We start from the raw sequence: 17,179 nt of genomic DNA, 5'->3' as shown, positions 1-17,179 counted from the left end.
TTTTTTTTTTTTTTTTTTTTCGTGTGTGTGTCGTGATGAATCTTCCACAGAGATATTTTTCAAAAAACAATCTCTGTCTGTACTTGGCAGGAGCTCTGCCTGCCCATTTCCTCCCTTCCCCTCCTTTGCAGCCTCTGTCTTTTCTGCTCGCATTGCTTCTTTTCACAGCAGTACTGTAGCAGCATGCCGGGCGTCTTCAATTTCAGTGGTCTGCATTTTTCCAATTGGAAGATACTCTTTTGCCCTTTTTTTAATCATAAAGCTCACACAGACAGCTTGTACTCTGGGCTTGGGGAGGGAGGCTTAGCAGAAATCAGGAAGACCCTCTGAATAGAGGAGGTGTTGAAGCTTAAGTTGTGTTTATTGGGAAGAAAAGTTGCAGTGCTAAAAATCCAGTGGGCTTTGAAGAACAAAGCGGGATTGCCCACTGCCATGTATGGGGAAAATTATGTACTTACTATGGGTCAGGTCCTCTGCAAAGAATTTTATATTCTTCATTTCATTTAGTCTTCACCAACTCCCTTGGAGGTCATTAGTCATTAGTTCACTCACTGACTCTATTTAGTTGTTTACTGAACTAATATTTACTGAGTACCTGATACATGCCAGGAACTCCTGGAAGCTGAGTGGGATGAGGCATTGAAAGCTCTTAATAATGGGATGAGTCGAGATGTCATTTACAGAGATTAGGGTGAGGGCAAGTGTTGGGGTAGGGAAGACATGTTGCAATTCTTCTCTAACACCTGTTCCCTCCCCCCAGCCTCATTTTCAAATAAGAATACTAACTTCTAATAAACGCCCAAGATTGTATGATTGCTAGGAGATGACTCTGACCCGGAACCCAGGTCATTTCAGATCCCAGAGCCATGCTCTATGTTCTTCCATAGCTTTGAGAAAATGAAGCATGGCTGTTCTGGGTGCTCACCCAAAGCCTGTCCCCTATCCTTGTCCTGTCTTCATCTAGCAGAGTGGCCTCCTGTATCCCATCTGAATACCAGTCACCCTGCTGACTCTGTCTCCCTGTATTTTAGAGGCTAATACTCTTGGCATAACGAGCAGAAGCAGAAAGTTGTGACCAATGAAAAGTTGTCATTAACGGACACATTAATTAGTTCATTTTCCTGTGATGACTCATTAATGAATGCTCGGGTGAAAGTGCTCCTCCAGACACTTAGATAGAAAAATAGACAAAGACAAAGCTGACATGGGCAGAATCATCTCTGTCTCTCCTCCTGAAATCAGTCAATCCCTGGATCTTTCTCTCAGGTATGGAGACCAACAACATGTGATCTGACCGCCTTTTACCTGCGTATGTGTAGTGAGGGGCTTCCATTACAGTTCCTCACCTGACATCTGTGATCTGTCTCTTCTCTGCTTACATTCTGCATCTCAGATGCTCAAGCAGAGGGCTGGGCTGGCACAGTCACATCCCTGAGGGTCTTTGGATGATATAAGCGACCGCTTTGAGGGGTTTCTACCCAATTCTCTTCAACAATGACAACCACTCACTTTTAAGACCTGCAGCTTTCACAGCTTAAAAATATTTTCCCAAAGGAAAAGGAAACAATTTTCAAGTCATTTCCTGCCTGTTAAGCAGGCATTTGTTTATACTACCAGCCAAGGTTTCAGGCTTCAGGGAAATGTATTTTCCTAGGATGTTGGTCTATAAAATTTAAAAATATTAGAAACATTCAAAGCACATGAGAAACAGATTCTACCGGAGGCTGGGGGCAGTGGGTTTGGTGACCTTTCGGTACTGCCCCAGACCCAGAGTAGGCCTTTACTCCAGCTCCCTGGCTCCGGACTCCAGACTCCAAAGGTGTTCCACAATATCAAGTCACTCCTTCCCCTCCTCTTCCCTCTTCCATTTCGATAAGTTTGCAAGCAGATTGCAAACTGTCATCTCAACATCTTTACCTTTCACAATGGGATCTCACTAGAGATCGTAGCAGGTGGCAAATTGGTCCGATTTATCATTATTTGCATTTTTAATTTGTGGTATTTTAGGCCTGAGTTTTTTTTTTTATGGGTCTTAAAATGGCAACACAAACATTGATACATAATTCATTATCTATTTCTCATAATACATGTCGTTAACAACCCATCGACAAACAGAAAAATCATCAACACTTTAAGCAAGATGAAGTTACAGCTTTAGCTTTCTTGTCCCCCTACTCTTCTCCTCTGCGGTGTCTGAGAATAAACTGCTTGTCACTGAAGCACAGTTTACAGCCTTGAAAAGCCTTCTAAGTTGGAGCTTGTTTTTACTCAGGATGATCAAATCTTAAATACCTAGGGTAAAGTGTTTGTTGAGCTTCCACAGTTTCTTGACTTGTGAACATTGAATACTTTTCCAATTTAAGCAAAAGGTGAGAAAACAAGAAGAATATCTCTAGTCCCCATTCTGCTTTCTCTTTCCTTCCAAAGCCCTAAACATCCTTCTATAGTATTGCCTAGGACGTTGGTCTATAAAATTTGTAGCACTTTATAGCACTTTGCTTGTAGCACTTTGCTTCCTCATCCCCTTCCTATCCCCACTAGATGTTGCTGTCGGCATGACTCTTAAGTTGGAAGAAAGGGGAACATCTGTAATCCTTTTGAAACAACATCTCTATGTAGAAACAACTCATATAGACAGAATGCCCAGGAATTTGACCGAAAAGACACCAGCATAATATAGGAGACCCTGAGCATTTTTATCAGGATGAGAATCCAAGCAGGAGAAAACCAACAAGGCTAAGTCAAGAGCAGTGTAAAGACCTTATTGTGTTCTTGGTGACAGAAGCTGTAACTCAGCTGAGATAGGCAAATCTCTTATTACTCCATGCTAATCCAGGTACCTTTACACAGAGGCCATTCCATCAAGATGAAACACCTCTGAAAAGCCCATCCGATAGATTTCCCCTTCTTTTCTCTCCTACCGTGTAGATAAATCAGTGAACCAAATGTCATTTGTGGGCTGTGCCTCCCAGATGCCACATGTTCTGTACTGTGTGGTAAGACCAGGAAAACACTCTCTGCCCTCCAGGAGTTTAGTGGTCACCGACGCCAGATGGCGCAGCCCAGGATTGGTCTTCACACATTTAATGTGTTAAGTTTTATCCTTTCAGCCACCTTGTAGCCTTTAGAGTGTCCCCATTTCTCCAGGTCCATCAGATACCTCTGTGAAATCTATAGGTGTTAGAAGAGTTTAAATCATTGATAAAAGTAATCACATGCTTCATCAGTGAAATGATTATCTTTCTAGGGTTTCCTTTATTCAAATATTTATGGAGTGCTTTACTAGATTACTAGGCACCATTCATGGCATTAGGAAGGCCTTACTGGCCATGTCAAGTTTTGATATCTTTCTAGACCCAAGAAGATTAGAAAGACATAAGAAAATCTGTGTATAATTCCTACACTAAAAATAATGGCTTGCAGGAAGACATCTGACTCCAGCCAGAATTTACTGGAGACCTTGACATTGGCTATACTTCTTGCTAATGACTAAACTTTCTTCTGGTGATAAATTAAAAAGATGCTAGAAACAATAGCTTGGGCAACCAGATCCAGGTTTTCATGCATGCTATTTTCTAGTCAGGAAGAGTCACTCCCAGAATGAGTGTTTTAGAGGATCTGGAGGATGGCTTAGGTCATCTCCAGTGAGAACCTGAGAGCTTTTTCACACCATTGATGGCTTTGGGTCATCTCCATGACACATGGTCCCACTAAAGTGGAAGAGACTCTTGAAGAGTGCATTTGAGAACACATTCTTTTTTCTTTTTTTGTGACTTGACCTCCCTCTTACTAATAAGCTGCTCTCTTCTCTGAGAGGATTCATGATGTCAGGAATGCACATACAAGGATAGCTGAATAAGTAATAAAGTTCTAAAGGAATGCTTATGTTAATTTGTAAGGCACCATTTGTTGACAATCTGAAAGACATTATTTCAAACAAAGGTAACTTGGGGGATGTTAATAGCCATGAAATGTATTTATCATGCTCTTATTCATTGCATTGTAGAAAAGATTTGTCATCATGTTAGTCATGTTCTTAATTGTACATGATTTTCACAATTTACTTGTTAAATCAAAATATCATAGTGGATGGTTTCAACAAACTTCCAGTTTTAGATACTGAATATTCTAAAATATGCTAGACTTTGGGTTTTAGTAAAGAAAACAAATGGTTCAGATGTACTTCCAAGTGTTAGTCTAGCATCATTTTATTTAGTAAAGCTGGCACGCTCCCACATTCCAGATAAGCAGAGAATTGTGGCATTATTCATATAATCTGATCCAAAAAATTAAATTGTTTTTTTCTTGGGCAGAAAAATCTAAGTTAAGTGTCTTAACTTAGATTAAGCATTTCTTTTAAATGCTTGTGTGAATTTAGTCTGAAGCCTAGGGAACAAGCAAAATTCCACTAAGCTTCCTTGGGACATCACTGACCTTATTGCTGGTAGATGGTTTATTGTATAGGAACAAGGATTTGAGAGGCAATAACTGCATTCCTTGGGAGTTTCTTTGGTTAATTTCCACATCTACATATGCCAAGTCTCTCTAGATGAGGCTATGTATGTTACAGGATTTATGGAAGTGGCTCCAGTTCAGTAGATGGATCCAAGATAAGGGGACAGATGGAGTTAAATTAGTTTAATTACAGGATTTTTCATCTATTCATAATTTGCAGAGCCCTGCAGCTTCCTGTAAGCCTGGTGCTCTGTGCCTGACTGTGAGTGATCCTGTTCCTACAGAGAGGCTTCACTGGCCTCATGCATGCACAACTAAATTGTCCTTCTCTTCAGTCTCAGTGTCTCATACCCCAAATCCTCTAACTCATGTTACCCACCAGTCAAGTAAATTTCCAAAACCCTAGCTTTAATTTCAGTCTCCTAATCACAGACTTTCAGCGGCTCACCATTTCTAGGAGGATAATATCCAAACTGCTCAGCTTGATACACAGAGCCCTCTGAGATATGCCCACTCATCTCTTCAGCCTTCCTCCTGTGTGCCCCTAGAGGAAGTCTTTATTGTAGTCACATGGAGCTTCTCATCAGTCCCCTGCCTGCTATGGGCCATTCTGGCCCTTGCCTCCGCTTTCCTCCTCTGAATGCCTGTATCTCTCTTACCACTGATTCAGTTCTTCCTGCTCATTAAAGCCCAGCTCAGTTCTGTTTCTTTTGAGATCTCTCTGAATAACATGGTCCGTGGGGCCTCCTTTGCTGTGAGTTGGTGCCCACTCTTGGGCACTAATTGTGTCCCAGGCAGGGGCAACTCTTGCACTGACATCCTGTTTGGACAATGAACTTTTTTCCTGCCAGTGACATCTTGTGCCAGCTTCATTGTCCGCCCCACACGTGACACTTTTTTGCTTGCTTCATGGCATCACAGGCTCTGATTGAATGACAGGATGAGAAATTATGAGCCCAGGTGTAGTTTCTTCTCTTTCAGTCACACCTCTGCATTGGAAGGTATCTTTCAGATAGAAACAAGTGAAACTCTGAGAAACAGTGTATGAAAAAGGGCTTTGACTCATAACTTCCTGGAATGGCTAAGAGCTGGCTCTGGGGTCTGAGTACCTAGATTAGAACAATGGTTTTACCATTTATCTGCTTTATGTTATGGCTCTACCTCTGTGCCCTCATATAAAATGGGCACAATAATGGTACCCATACCAATGGTCATTGAGGGGGTTAAACATCATATAGGTAAGGAAGTTAGTGCTTGGCACATAGTACGTGTCCACTAAACATTCACTCTTAATTTACTAGTAAACTGTTAAAAGAATTAGGTCGAGTTTTCTCTTTTGGGAGGAGTGTCCATTGACAGTAAAAGTGCAGGACCACTATTGAATAATGAACTTTGGAGATGGGTCTCCATCCCTTGGGCTGACCTGGTAGTTCTAAGTGTTCTCAGGGGCTTGACAAGGGCCCACCTACTGAGATGACAAGTCCAACTCTACAGAGAGAGTTTCATTTTTATTTTGGTGTACTGCCTCCTCAGCCCTTTGACATAACTGTAAGCCTTTTTCAATTCAGCAAGCTATTGCTATTGACTCTAGGATCAACGCAGTCCAGGATGGGTTAGAGATGTGAACAAGACAAACGAAAATTGACAAATGTAAACTTGGCGAGACAATCAAAAAGTCCAAGACCTGGACTAGGAAACAACGAAAAGTATTGTAGACATTCCCTTTCTGAGCTGCCTGGGACAGAGCTGGGGCATTTACACCAGAACCATAGTGTAACCTTCCCTGTGCCCTGCATGTCTCTTAACTGTTTGGATTTGTGTTTGTCAATATGTCACCTAATGGGGCTGCTTTTCCATCAGGCCTATATCTGCCACAGGTTGAGGAAGTTCCCTTCCTCCCCAGGAGCCTGAACGGGAGAGACCCCGAGTTAGACAGTTAGATCGGCAGACAGCCCACGTGGCTCCTGGACACACCCAGAAGAGCCCACTGGGCCATCTGCCGGCAGGGTGGGAAGTGGGAGAGTTACCTTGAATTCAGTCTCAATGTTGGCTAGTCTGGCTAGCTCGTTGCTGAGCTCCAGAGCGGTGAGGACTGGGTCTTCGCTGGACAGGGACAAGTACGCAGCACTCGCTAGTCCCTTGTAGGCGTTCATGCGAGAGCGCGAGTGGCTGAAGGAGTCCTTCCGCTGCTTCTCGGTGCACTCATTGCACTTGCAGAAGTAGTCGTGGGGCCGCTCAATGCGGGCGCCCTTGAGCAGGAGGATGTGCACGATCTCGTACTCCTGGCAGTGGGCCGCCAGGATGATGGGTGTGATGTCGTGTGAAAAGCGCGTGCCGTCCTCGTCGTAAGCATAGAAGTCGTCGTCGCGCAGCTCCTGCTCCAGCGGGCTGAGCGCCAGGCGCTGGCCCTGCGCGAAGGCCGGGTGGCTGAGGATGGCCTCCACGATGCGCACGTAGCCCTTGCTGATGGCCAGCAGCAGCGCGTCCCCCACCCGCGCCAGGTTCTCCTTCTTGAGCAGCAGCTCTGTGACCTCCAGGTGCTCGTTGCCCACGGCCAGCTGCAGCGCATTCTGCCCCATGTAGTCCACGCAGTTGAAGTTGAGGGTCTTGGACTCCTCCAGCATTTTCCTGACCACCGGGATGTTGCCATACTCGGCCGAGTCCAGGAAGCGCTCCTCCTCCGGCGTCAGGCTCGTGCCCTTCTCGTTAAACATGTAGGCAGGACCCCTGATGGCCTGGCGGCGGCCCTTTTCCCTCAGTGTCGTGTGCCGGCGCTGCATGTTTTTGAAGGTGCTGCTCCCAAACCTGTGGGGTGACAAGGCAGAGATGCTAGTTACTCTCCTAGGATCCGACGGTTCCCCAGGGAGCAGAGCAAACAGACATCCTTGAGATGAAAAAGAAAGTCATAATTGGAATATTTTGAGAAGTTATGAAATCTTATTAGAAAGTATTGTCCTAGCACTGAGATTAAGACAAACTGAACAACTTGAACTGTTCTTATACTAATGGAAGAGTATTGGCTTAGTTACCCAGAAGTCTGTTCTCCTTCAGTGGAGAAGTGTCTAAAGAGCTGAAATGTGGGTTCAGGGCAAGCTAAGGGTGGAGGTGGAGAGGGTGGGGTCATGATGTGGCTGAAACAGGCTAACAACTGTTTTATTTCCTTTGTGCAAAGTTGAGAATGTCACTTAACTTCTCTGTGCTTTAGCGCTGTGCTTTTCTGTGCTTTTACCAATATAGCATGGATAACTTTTTGTGTGCCATGAAGTCGGTAGGAGGATTAAGTGAGGTAGCGTGCTTGTAGCAAGTACTCAGTCCATGTTGGTCCCCTGCCACCTGTTGGTGTGCCCGCTTCTTCAGGGCTTCTGCCATAGAAATGGCCACCATGGATACTAAGGCCTTTGCTTCAGGTGTGTTACCCCAGTTGAGCTCCTGCACTATGACAAAACTGCAGCAACACACAGGCATGGCCACACCTCTGTTTCAGTCCTCTACCGTATTGGGATGTGCTTTCTTCTCATCCCCATGAAGCCTGAACACCTACCAAAGGTCACGGTGTCGCATGGAGTGGGCCTAGACTCGTTGCAGCTTACTGATGGCCACTGATGCAGCCTGCCTGAGGAAATTCAGATGTAGTTTCTGGATTTTTGTATGGATGGAGAAGCAGCTTAGTTTATATGCTGGGTTTATTTCTAGCGTGTTGTTCTTCCCCATTGTGGCACAGTATAGACGTTAATACAATACCCTTAGTAGAAGTCAACACTTATTAAGCCCTTCTGATATGCCAGGAACTGTACTGAGAGGTTTATATACTTCACATATACTGCCTGTGGAATTTTTGTATCAACCCTATGATGTAGATACTATTATTATCCTTATCTTGGACGATGATCTTGAGACAAGTGAGGCTGAGAGATAGGCTTTCAAGGTAGAAGATCAAGACTAGGCATCCTGGCTCCACCTGTTGCCAGCCTTGTGATTCTGGACAAGTTACCTACTCTTTAGTTTGTTGGGGTTTTAAAATGGCAGACTGGAGAAAATAATAGCCGGATATCCCATCTCTAGTTCACCTTGGCTGCTCAAGCAGGTCCCCAGTTCAAGATGCTTTAACTGTAAAATAGAGAGTCTGGACCAGGTGTTCCCTAACTTGAACCTCTCAAACTATTCTCCAGTTGGCCCTACCCATATTTTTTCGTTTTCTCCCACTTGTATTATTAGAATAATATTAGCATGGTGTGCATTTCAATAAGAAACTTTCTGTTCTAAAGAGTACATACTTGGGGGTTGGTTTTGAACTATTTCCCATGTTCCCAATTGTCTTTTTGTTATTGGTCATGTCTCGATGCATTAAGAGTACTCAGTGTTTCATTTATGTCATCTGTAAAAGATAAAAATAATCACAGAGGATGGTTTTTAAATTATACTTAGTGTTTTGAGGTTTTAAAAAAATGTAGTGCCATTCAGTCTTGTGATTTTTAAAAATTTGGGCTCTATTTAGTTTTCTGCTAATTTTACCTTTTGACATGCTATAGTTTTAGCTCTTTTGGAGGCCCCAAATCTGGTGGTAAGCAGAGACTTGAGGTCAGACTATACTCTGATCATGCTTAGGCCTGAGTCACACTTCTTGGGAGAAGCTGCTAAACTATTCAGTGGAACAGCTTCTTTATCTGCAAAAAAGAGAAAGCAATAATGATGGGCAGCTCCCTCAAAAGGCAACTGTGGATGATAAATCCTGATGGAGTGCTCCTTGCTTCTTTAGGAAGAACTTTCTGAACTGCCATCCACTCTTCTAAAGTGCACGTTGATAAAAGATTTTTGGGGAAAATGTTCTCAAAATTCAACTTTATGAGCTCCTTCTTAGCTCATTTCTCTCAACAATGCTATCATCCCAGGGAGAAAGGGTGCTTGTTGATAACAATGCTAACCATATATTGGGAGTCCAAAAGAGAACTTCAGATGAGAGAGAAGGACTCACAAATTGGGCACAGACATTTATTGTTATAAGTTTTCAGAAGGAGAGGCAATAACTGAGTTGAAAGCTAAGCAGTCACCTCAGTTGTGTCCCCAAAGGGCCTTATTTCAGATGATATGAACTCAGTTTCAAGGTCTGTTGTCTGGGGACACACACTCAGGTGGGAGTTAAGCCCACAAAAGACTAACCCTCTTTCTTGTGGGATTTCTCAGCCTGTCCTCTGATGAGGCTTCTCCCCTCTCAGGAGGACCTCTCTGGACGTGCCATCACAACTCAGCCTGAGAATGCAGCCAAGAGCACCTGAGCAGTGTGTCAGAGATGCAACAGTAACTGTCTTGGAACCAGAGCTAGAGCTTGATTCCCCATCACTCTTATGTTAGAAGTCTGCTCAGGTGGGAGAATAGGTCAGGCACCAAGGTCATGATACCAAGAATACACAACTGTTACACAGTAATAAGCCACGGAGAGAGTAATTCAAAGGAAATATAATGATACTGAACCAGGTCAGAGCAGAGAAACATCTCACAAGGAACACAGAAGTACCCAATCTGAATTCAGAGTCCATGTGGATGCCTACAAACCTAAAGAATGTTAAAGCATCATTTGTTAAACCCCCTCGTTAAACAAACAAACATAAAAAGCAAGGTATTAATATTTTCATTTTTAGTTGAAGAACCCGAGGTAGATGAAGCAAAAAGACTAAACCTTAGGGCAAATAATTTCTGCACAAGAGTAGTGCATTATATAAACCCTGATGTTTCTATAATAATCATGTTTTATCAAAGAAAAAAATACAAGTGTGGCTAGAATTTATCAGAAGTTAAAATGTCCTCTTCATTTGGCATGTATTTTTCTGAATGACCTTGAAAGCAGACACTCAGATGTAGTAAGAAATAAACAAGCCTGTCTTTCCCATCCTTAAATCCCTCAGCTTTGAGATACATTTGGATGCTCAAAGAATTGTCAGTTCTGCTCCTCTTCTTACAGAATCTGACATTGATGAAACGTTATGGCCCTTCAAATCATGTTTGCAGACAGGCATATAGTGGGACAGGCTACTCCATGAAATAGCTCTCAACATAAGGTTTTCATAGCAGACCCTAGAGCTCTGTGAATTGATTCTCATATTGATGAGGACTTTTAACCTCATTGGGAGTCCTTATTAGCTCCAACTTATAGTCTAATGATGCTTTTAAGACATTTGTTTTATTTTTTCCAGCTTTATTAAGGTATAATTGATAAAATTGTATACATTGAGGTGATTTGGTATGTATGTTTTGGTTAGAACATTTACATTCTATTCTCAGCAAATTTCGATTATATTTTACAGTGTTATCAACTATAGTTACCATGTTTTTTACATTAGATATGCAGACCTTTTTCATCTTGTAACTGAAAGTTTGTAACCTTTTTTTGTGTGTGTGTGCCTGCGTGTTCAGTCATGTCTGACTATTTGTGACCCTTTGGATTGTAGCCCACTAGCATCCTCTGTCCATGGGATTTTTCAGGCAAGAATACTGGAGTAGGTTGCTATTTTCTTCTCCAGAGGATCTTCCTGACCTAGGGACTGAACCTGTATCTCCTGTGGCTCCTATATAGGCAGATTCTTTACCCACTGAGCCATCAGGGAAGCCCTTTTACCAACCTCATTTCCCCCCATTTAAGCATTTATATACCTATGAAAATATTTAGCCATTGGATCCTTGCCATTTAATCTTGACCTTATAGATAATCAGGCTCTAGCCATATTTTTCACATGGGTTGGAAAGAATCCACAAAAGATGATATGTCAGAAAGATAAAGTCATTTGATCCATAATAGCTGGTGGCCAAAGCTCACACTCATGAATCAGATGTGTTGCTCTGCTGGACTCAGAATCTTGTCAACTGAGCAAAATGATTCTCTTTAAAATGCAGTTAGCATTTGATTGCCCTTTCTTTAATATTTTTCTTAAAAATGAACTTTGAATGCAAATGCATTTTTATTTGCATATATTATTGAGATAACAAGTGATCAAATTCATCAAACACCTCAATTAAGATACTGTGTATCTTTTTCATTTTCCATAAATGCATACATTGACATTTGATGTCATTGAGAAGGAGGATTTCAGTGGAAACAAAACCATATATGAGAGGAGGACTGATTATTAAACTCCCTCTTGATCCCTTGGTTGCTATTTTTATCAAGCTGCTCTTACAGATGCCTCAGCCAATCTGAAGGAAGCCAGATGTCAGTGATCCTTAAAAAGTATAAATTCCACACCCTAAGTCCCTCTGCAAAAGAGCAGGACCACAGAGCCTTTTGAAGACAAGGACTGTGGTTAACTACTGATGAAGCAAAGGCCATGCTTAATCAAAATGTCTTTTTAGAGATTTTTGTAAAATTGCTACATGCATCATAGGTCTTTATAGAAATTACCCAAGCCTGAAAACAATTCAGTCAGTAACATTCCACAACTAAATGTAGCACCAGACAATATCCTGGAGTCAGGTCATTCATCCAGGAAAACCTGGCTCTGATCTGTGCATCCTCTCAAGTGTACATGTTGTGAGTTTTAGTTCAAAGCAACAGTGATGAAATACTCAAGTGATTTCAAGTTTTCTCATAAACCTCAGTTCTCTTACCAACAGAAAAGAAGTATTAAAATCTACCTTCTATGGGCCTTAAGATGAAAGTCATGATAAAAAATGTGATTCAGATGCCCTGGATACTATAAAGCCTTATACAAATTTCCATCAAAATAATGATGAGCACTTTATATATCAGTACGCTTAAGTAAATGATTATATATTGGCTTACACTTTACACTGATATGTAAAGCTTAACTATTTTTCTAAGTGACTATAAAATAGCTTGACTTAACATATATTATACATTTGCTGTGTGCCAGACACTGTGCTAACTGCTTTATATGAACTGTTTTAAATTCGCACCAATCATATGATAAGGTTGGCTATTTTCCTTAATGACTAATTGTAATGATTAACACCTATTACACATTAACCACATTGCAGGCACCATGCTGAGAACTTTACAGGCATTTTCACTTTAAACCCTCATAAACTATATGATATACTTGCTATTGTCATTCCCATTTAACAGATGATAAAGTGAAGCTCAGATAAAATAACCACTTTTGCCTACACAACTTGTGAGGTGAGGCTACATAATTTGTGAGTGTAGGCTATTGTTAAGAGTCTAATCTGTCTGATTTCAAAGCATGTGCTTTTAGCTGGTATGTCACTGCCATCTGTCTTATTCCTGCTTTTTTTTTTCCTGTTTCCTTAGACTGTAGAATTTCCCACTAGAGTGCAGGATCCATGAGGGCAGGGGAATTACTTGTTTATATGGTATATGTACCTGGCACCCAGTGCCCCTCATGCTTGGTATATGATGCATGGTCAAATATCTTAATTCTTAAATACTTGAATTTGGATTGTTTATTAAGGAAGGCCAATAAAACAGAGGTGTTAATGTTTACTCGGAGAAGGCAATGGCACCCCACTCCAGTACTCTTGCCTGGAAAATCCCATGGACAGAGGAGCCTGGTGGGCTGCAGTCCACGGGGTCGCTAAGAGTCGGACACGACTGAGCAACTTCACTTTTCACTTTCATGCATTGGAGAAGGAAATGGCAACCCACTCCAGTGTTCTTTTCTTTCCTTTTTTTTCCAATTCACTCCAGTGTTCTTGCCTGGAGAATCCCAGGGACCAGGGAGCCTGGTAGGCTGCCCTCTATGGGGTCGCACAGAGTCAGACACGACTGAAGGAACTTAGCAGCAGCAGCAGTTAATGTTTACTAGTATCCTCTTCCTTATAAATACAGGAGCTACATAATCCTTTAACTACTATTTCCCATTTGTAACTGACAACTTTTAAAATAAAGTATGAGTTCCAAAGGAAAACTAGTTTCCAGTTAGCTTCACTATAAATAATGACCAGAAGTTGAAAGGTGAGACTGCTAATATCAGAGTGTGTATTAAGTCTTGTGGGTAACTGAGGCATTCCCACATCTTCAAAATAAAACATTTATTTCCAAAGGCACGCAGTTTATTTCTAAGTATCATCTCCTTTATTTTATTAAAGTTGAAGTAAGGTAGTACATATAAATTACAGTGCTTAGTAATAATTGCATAATATTAACTATTTTAGTTTAATACAATATTAAATTAAATACAAAATTATAATAATTGTGGATCCAAAGCATGCAAATTCCTACCTAAGCTAGTGAAAATAATCTGTGCAACACATATATTTTGAGTAAAAAAGATATTCACTATTTATTCCATGAATGTATATTCATGAATGAATAAATAGTGAATATCTTTTTTATTCCCAGAAGAATGAATTAATATACCTTGCCAATCATGTCCTATAGGAAAAAAGCAAAGTATCCTTATGCTATTCAGTAGTATACAAAGTACAAAGTGAAAGTCGTTCAGTCGTGTCCAACTCTTTGTGACCTCATGGACTATACAGTCTATAGAATTCTCCAGGCCAGAATACTGGAGTGGGTAACCTTTCCCTCCTCCAGGGGATCTTCTCAACCCAGGGATCGAACCCAGGTGTCCCGCATTGCAGGCAGATTCTTTACCAGCTGAACTATCATTACAATACATCATATTGAGATATTGAGATATACTTTCTAAACACTTAAGCTAATGTGGGATTTTTTTTTTTCTCCCATTGCATCTTGGAGTGAAAACATTATCCAGTGTTCTTGAATGTTAGTAAATGATTTTGTCAGCAATTTTCACCAAATAACATCATTTAGAAAAGCAGTTATTCTTAATATTTTCAAACTACCTTATATATTAGCCGTGCAAGTGTAACTAGTGCTTTGTGTATGCTTCTTTGATTTTTCTTTTTATTTCCTTATTGGTCTATTAAGAATTAGGGAGTTGTGAAACAGATATCTTATTGTGTATAGCACCAATAAGTTCTAATAGTTATGTACTTTTTTTCTTCCAAAGATTTGTCTTGGAATAAAATAGATATGTGTATAACCTTTTGATTGTTTATTGACCTCTGTGATGAAAGAGTCTAAAATAAAACATCTAGTACCACAAAAGTAAGAAGAAGCCCTTAAATCATGAAATGCAATGCTGAGAAAAGTACCATGCTGAATATTCATCTTGGGGTGGGCGGTGCTGATTGCTTTTCCTAAGCAAGAAATCCTCTCATCCAGGATACCACACACATGTGCAATTAGTCTCAGTGAGGCTTCACATAGTTTTGAATTTTTTCTGGGTTAATTACTGCCTAAAGGAGTTAGCTAGTTTATATGCCCCTAAGCTTAGGAGCAACAGTATTTAGAAATACATTTTTTTAAACTTCTAATCATGACATAGAACCTTGGTAAATTGTTAAATAAGTGAATCAATGTCATTGTTTAAAAGATCATAGAGAGTTTGAATCATATCCATAATGAATATTCTGGATTTAATGTGAATTCATTCATAAATCTGATGTGTGCTTCAGAAATAGGACCCACCAGCAGGTGGCATTCTGAGGCAAAAATTCGCTGAGTGCCTTCAGAAGGGTCAATCATTATTGCCTCTTTCAAATCTACCCTAAATCCATTAAGCCTTTAAATCACAATTAATGGCAGTAGCATCCTGGTTATGTCTACTCAATCATACTTAAGTGAATTTACTATGCGACTTCAGACTTAAAGAGGGAGATGCTGTGTTCCAGAGTTTCAAAGCTTGTGTCAAAGCTCTGCCAGATTACATCTCTTTTATTAAAAGCATATTCGTTATATTTAGATGGATGTCTAAAGCTCACATTTTCAACAAAAAAAGGGAAAGAAAAATACTAATCTCCTTCCCACCTGTAGTTCTTTAATAGTGGCAGCTTATTAGAATGTATCATCTTTCTCCTCATACCCCTGTATTTATATTAAGATAACCACAACCACCAAAAAATATAAAATTAAAAAACTGTCAGTAGTGAAGTAGGAGGCGATGAGACAACACACATACTCTCTTCTGGGAATAAAACTGCACTCTAGCATAAAAGGACTGGGATACCAGGATGCGTTGCTTATTTCTAAAAGGCTTTGTAAACTTAGACTTTCAATGAAAAGTAAAAGAAAAAAAAAATCTCTACTAACCTAGCAAATAATAAAGACTGTAAATCCAGATTTACATCTAAAACCACAAGCAATGCATAAGAGGGAGAGGGCTAATAAATAAAAGTTTAATACCATATTTCAGCGAGAAAACAACCTCTACTGGAAAAATCATTATGAAAGAATCATCATAGCTGCTTACATTGAGGGTGAAATACGCAGGCTTGTCCCTTCTCTAGATGACCGGAATCCGGTGTTGAGTCGCGGGAATCTGGCTCCCCATGGGTGGTAGCCGAACAGATGCCACTCTCCGTGGTGCTGAAGTATGAAGCTGGTCGAGTGAGTGAAGTTGTGAGAATGTGAAAGCGCACTCCACTGTCCTTTGTGTTGCAATAGTGAAAACTCGCCTTCCGTGGTGGCAGACCCGCTTTACTGTTCTTTTCCTAGTCCGGGGGAAATTTCCCACGGAACATGACGGAGAAGGATCCGTGTGTGAGACAGGCATGCGGTGTGGTGATGGGTTGTTACAGTCCCCACCCCCTCTCCCAGTAGCTTTGAAACGGAGATAGCAACTCTGCCTTCCTACCACAGCTCCTGAGAATTTCTGCGTGCCCCCACTCAAGCTCCAGAGCGGTGCATAACACACACACACACCCCTCTCAATTATATAAGGTAGCGGATTCTGGCTCCTGAAGCAGAATATTCATCTGTTAAATGAAAAATGAGGGATGAACTGGTTTTCTACCTGTTGTGTCTATGTGTGTTTACAGGGGGAAGGAGTTGAAAAGAAAACTAAAACTAGAGGAACCTTAAGAATAACAGAATCAGTTTACTTTAATAAGCTTTAAGGTCACACTCCACTTTGTCTTCTGTGAGCAATGCATTTTGTAACTTTAACCTTTTGTTTCATGATCTTTTACCATTGTCTAGCATCAGAAAGAGAGCAGTGACGTAGATCAAGTCTGATGCTAGTAAAAATGTTTAAAAAGGGTTAGCTTTCATTTGTAGTGTTCCACTTTTTGAAGGGAAATTCCTAATGTAAAACCCATTTCCCTACAGTCCCCACTGCCACCAGTTGCTGTGTTAACAAATGATCTATGATTCTTAAACACTAAGGTATTTTGATGGCCTCATTGGAGAGAAACCTCCTTAACTGAAATATTACCTGTGTAAGAGAAATACCAGGATTAGTCCCAGGATCTACCTGGGTCACTGAACAATAAATCAGAGTACTTTGAAACCAACTCATGGTTGACAACTAACAGTCTAAATACTTAGGATTAAAGAGTTGGCTTTAATATATTTTGCACAATGTCATTCTAGGTTTATATGCAAATCAGTTGCATTGGTTCATTAATGTGCTACTAGCATTTTCTCTGCATTTAACATGGTATGTGGGAAAAAACCCTGAAATTTTGTTTCACTTATTAACTGTGTGACCTTCAGCATAATACTTAACCTCACGGAATCTCAGTCTTCTCATATGTAAATGGTGGGTGAAAATGGGTAACAATGCTTTTTTCCAAATGTGTGCATTTAAGAGATGCATAGTAAGTTTGAATGTTCTTCCTCCCTCCTTGTTCCAGAGAAGTTAAAGTAATGATTTAGTTAAAACTCTAAAAAGCTTGACAAGAAACTAATTTGATTCCTATAAGCCTCTCCACAAACTCTTCCTTGTTA

At 40.8% G+C, this 17,179-nt stretch overlaps 1 protein-coding gene across 1 annotated transcript in view; it reads right to left on the bottom strand.

The window, feature by feature from the left end:
• TRPC7 (transient receptor potential cation channel, subfamily C, member 7) overlaps window positions 1-15,920 on the bottom strand; it is a 151,245-nt gene extending 135,325 nt beyond the window's left edge. Inside the window, exons 1-2 of the mRNA XM_010844477.1 lie at window positions 15,702-15,920; window positions 6,483-7,260 (exon numbers count right to left, since the gene is read on the bottom strand). Of these exons, the coding sequence (XP_010842779.1) occupies window positions 6,483-7,260; window positions 15,702-15,703 (780 nt within the window). The 5' untranslated portion in view covers window positions 15,704-15,920. The remainder of the gene's footprint in view (window positions 1-6,482; window positions 7,261-15,701) is intronic.
• Between the last annotated feature and the right edge of the window lie 1,259 nt (window positions 15,921-17,179).

The sequence above is a fragment of the Bison bison genome, unplaced genomic scaffold (assembly GCF_000754665.1).
Source record: "Bison bison bison isolate TAMUID 2011002044 unplaced genomic scaffold, Bison_UMD1.0 scf7180017864203, whole genome shotgun sequence".
In the NCBI taxonomy this organism is placed as follows: Eukaryota; Metazoa; Chordata; class Mammalia; order Artiodactyla; family Bovidae; genus Bison; species Bison bison.
The sequence above is the reverse complement of the archived record's forward strand: the minus strand, read 5'-3'. Positions and strand labels throughout refer to the sequence as shown.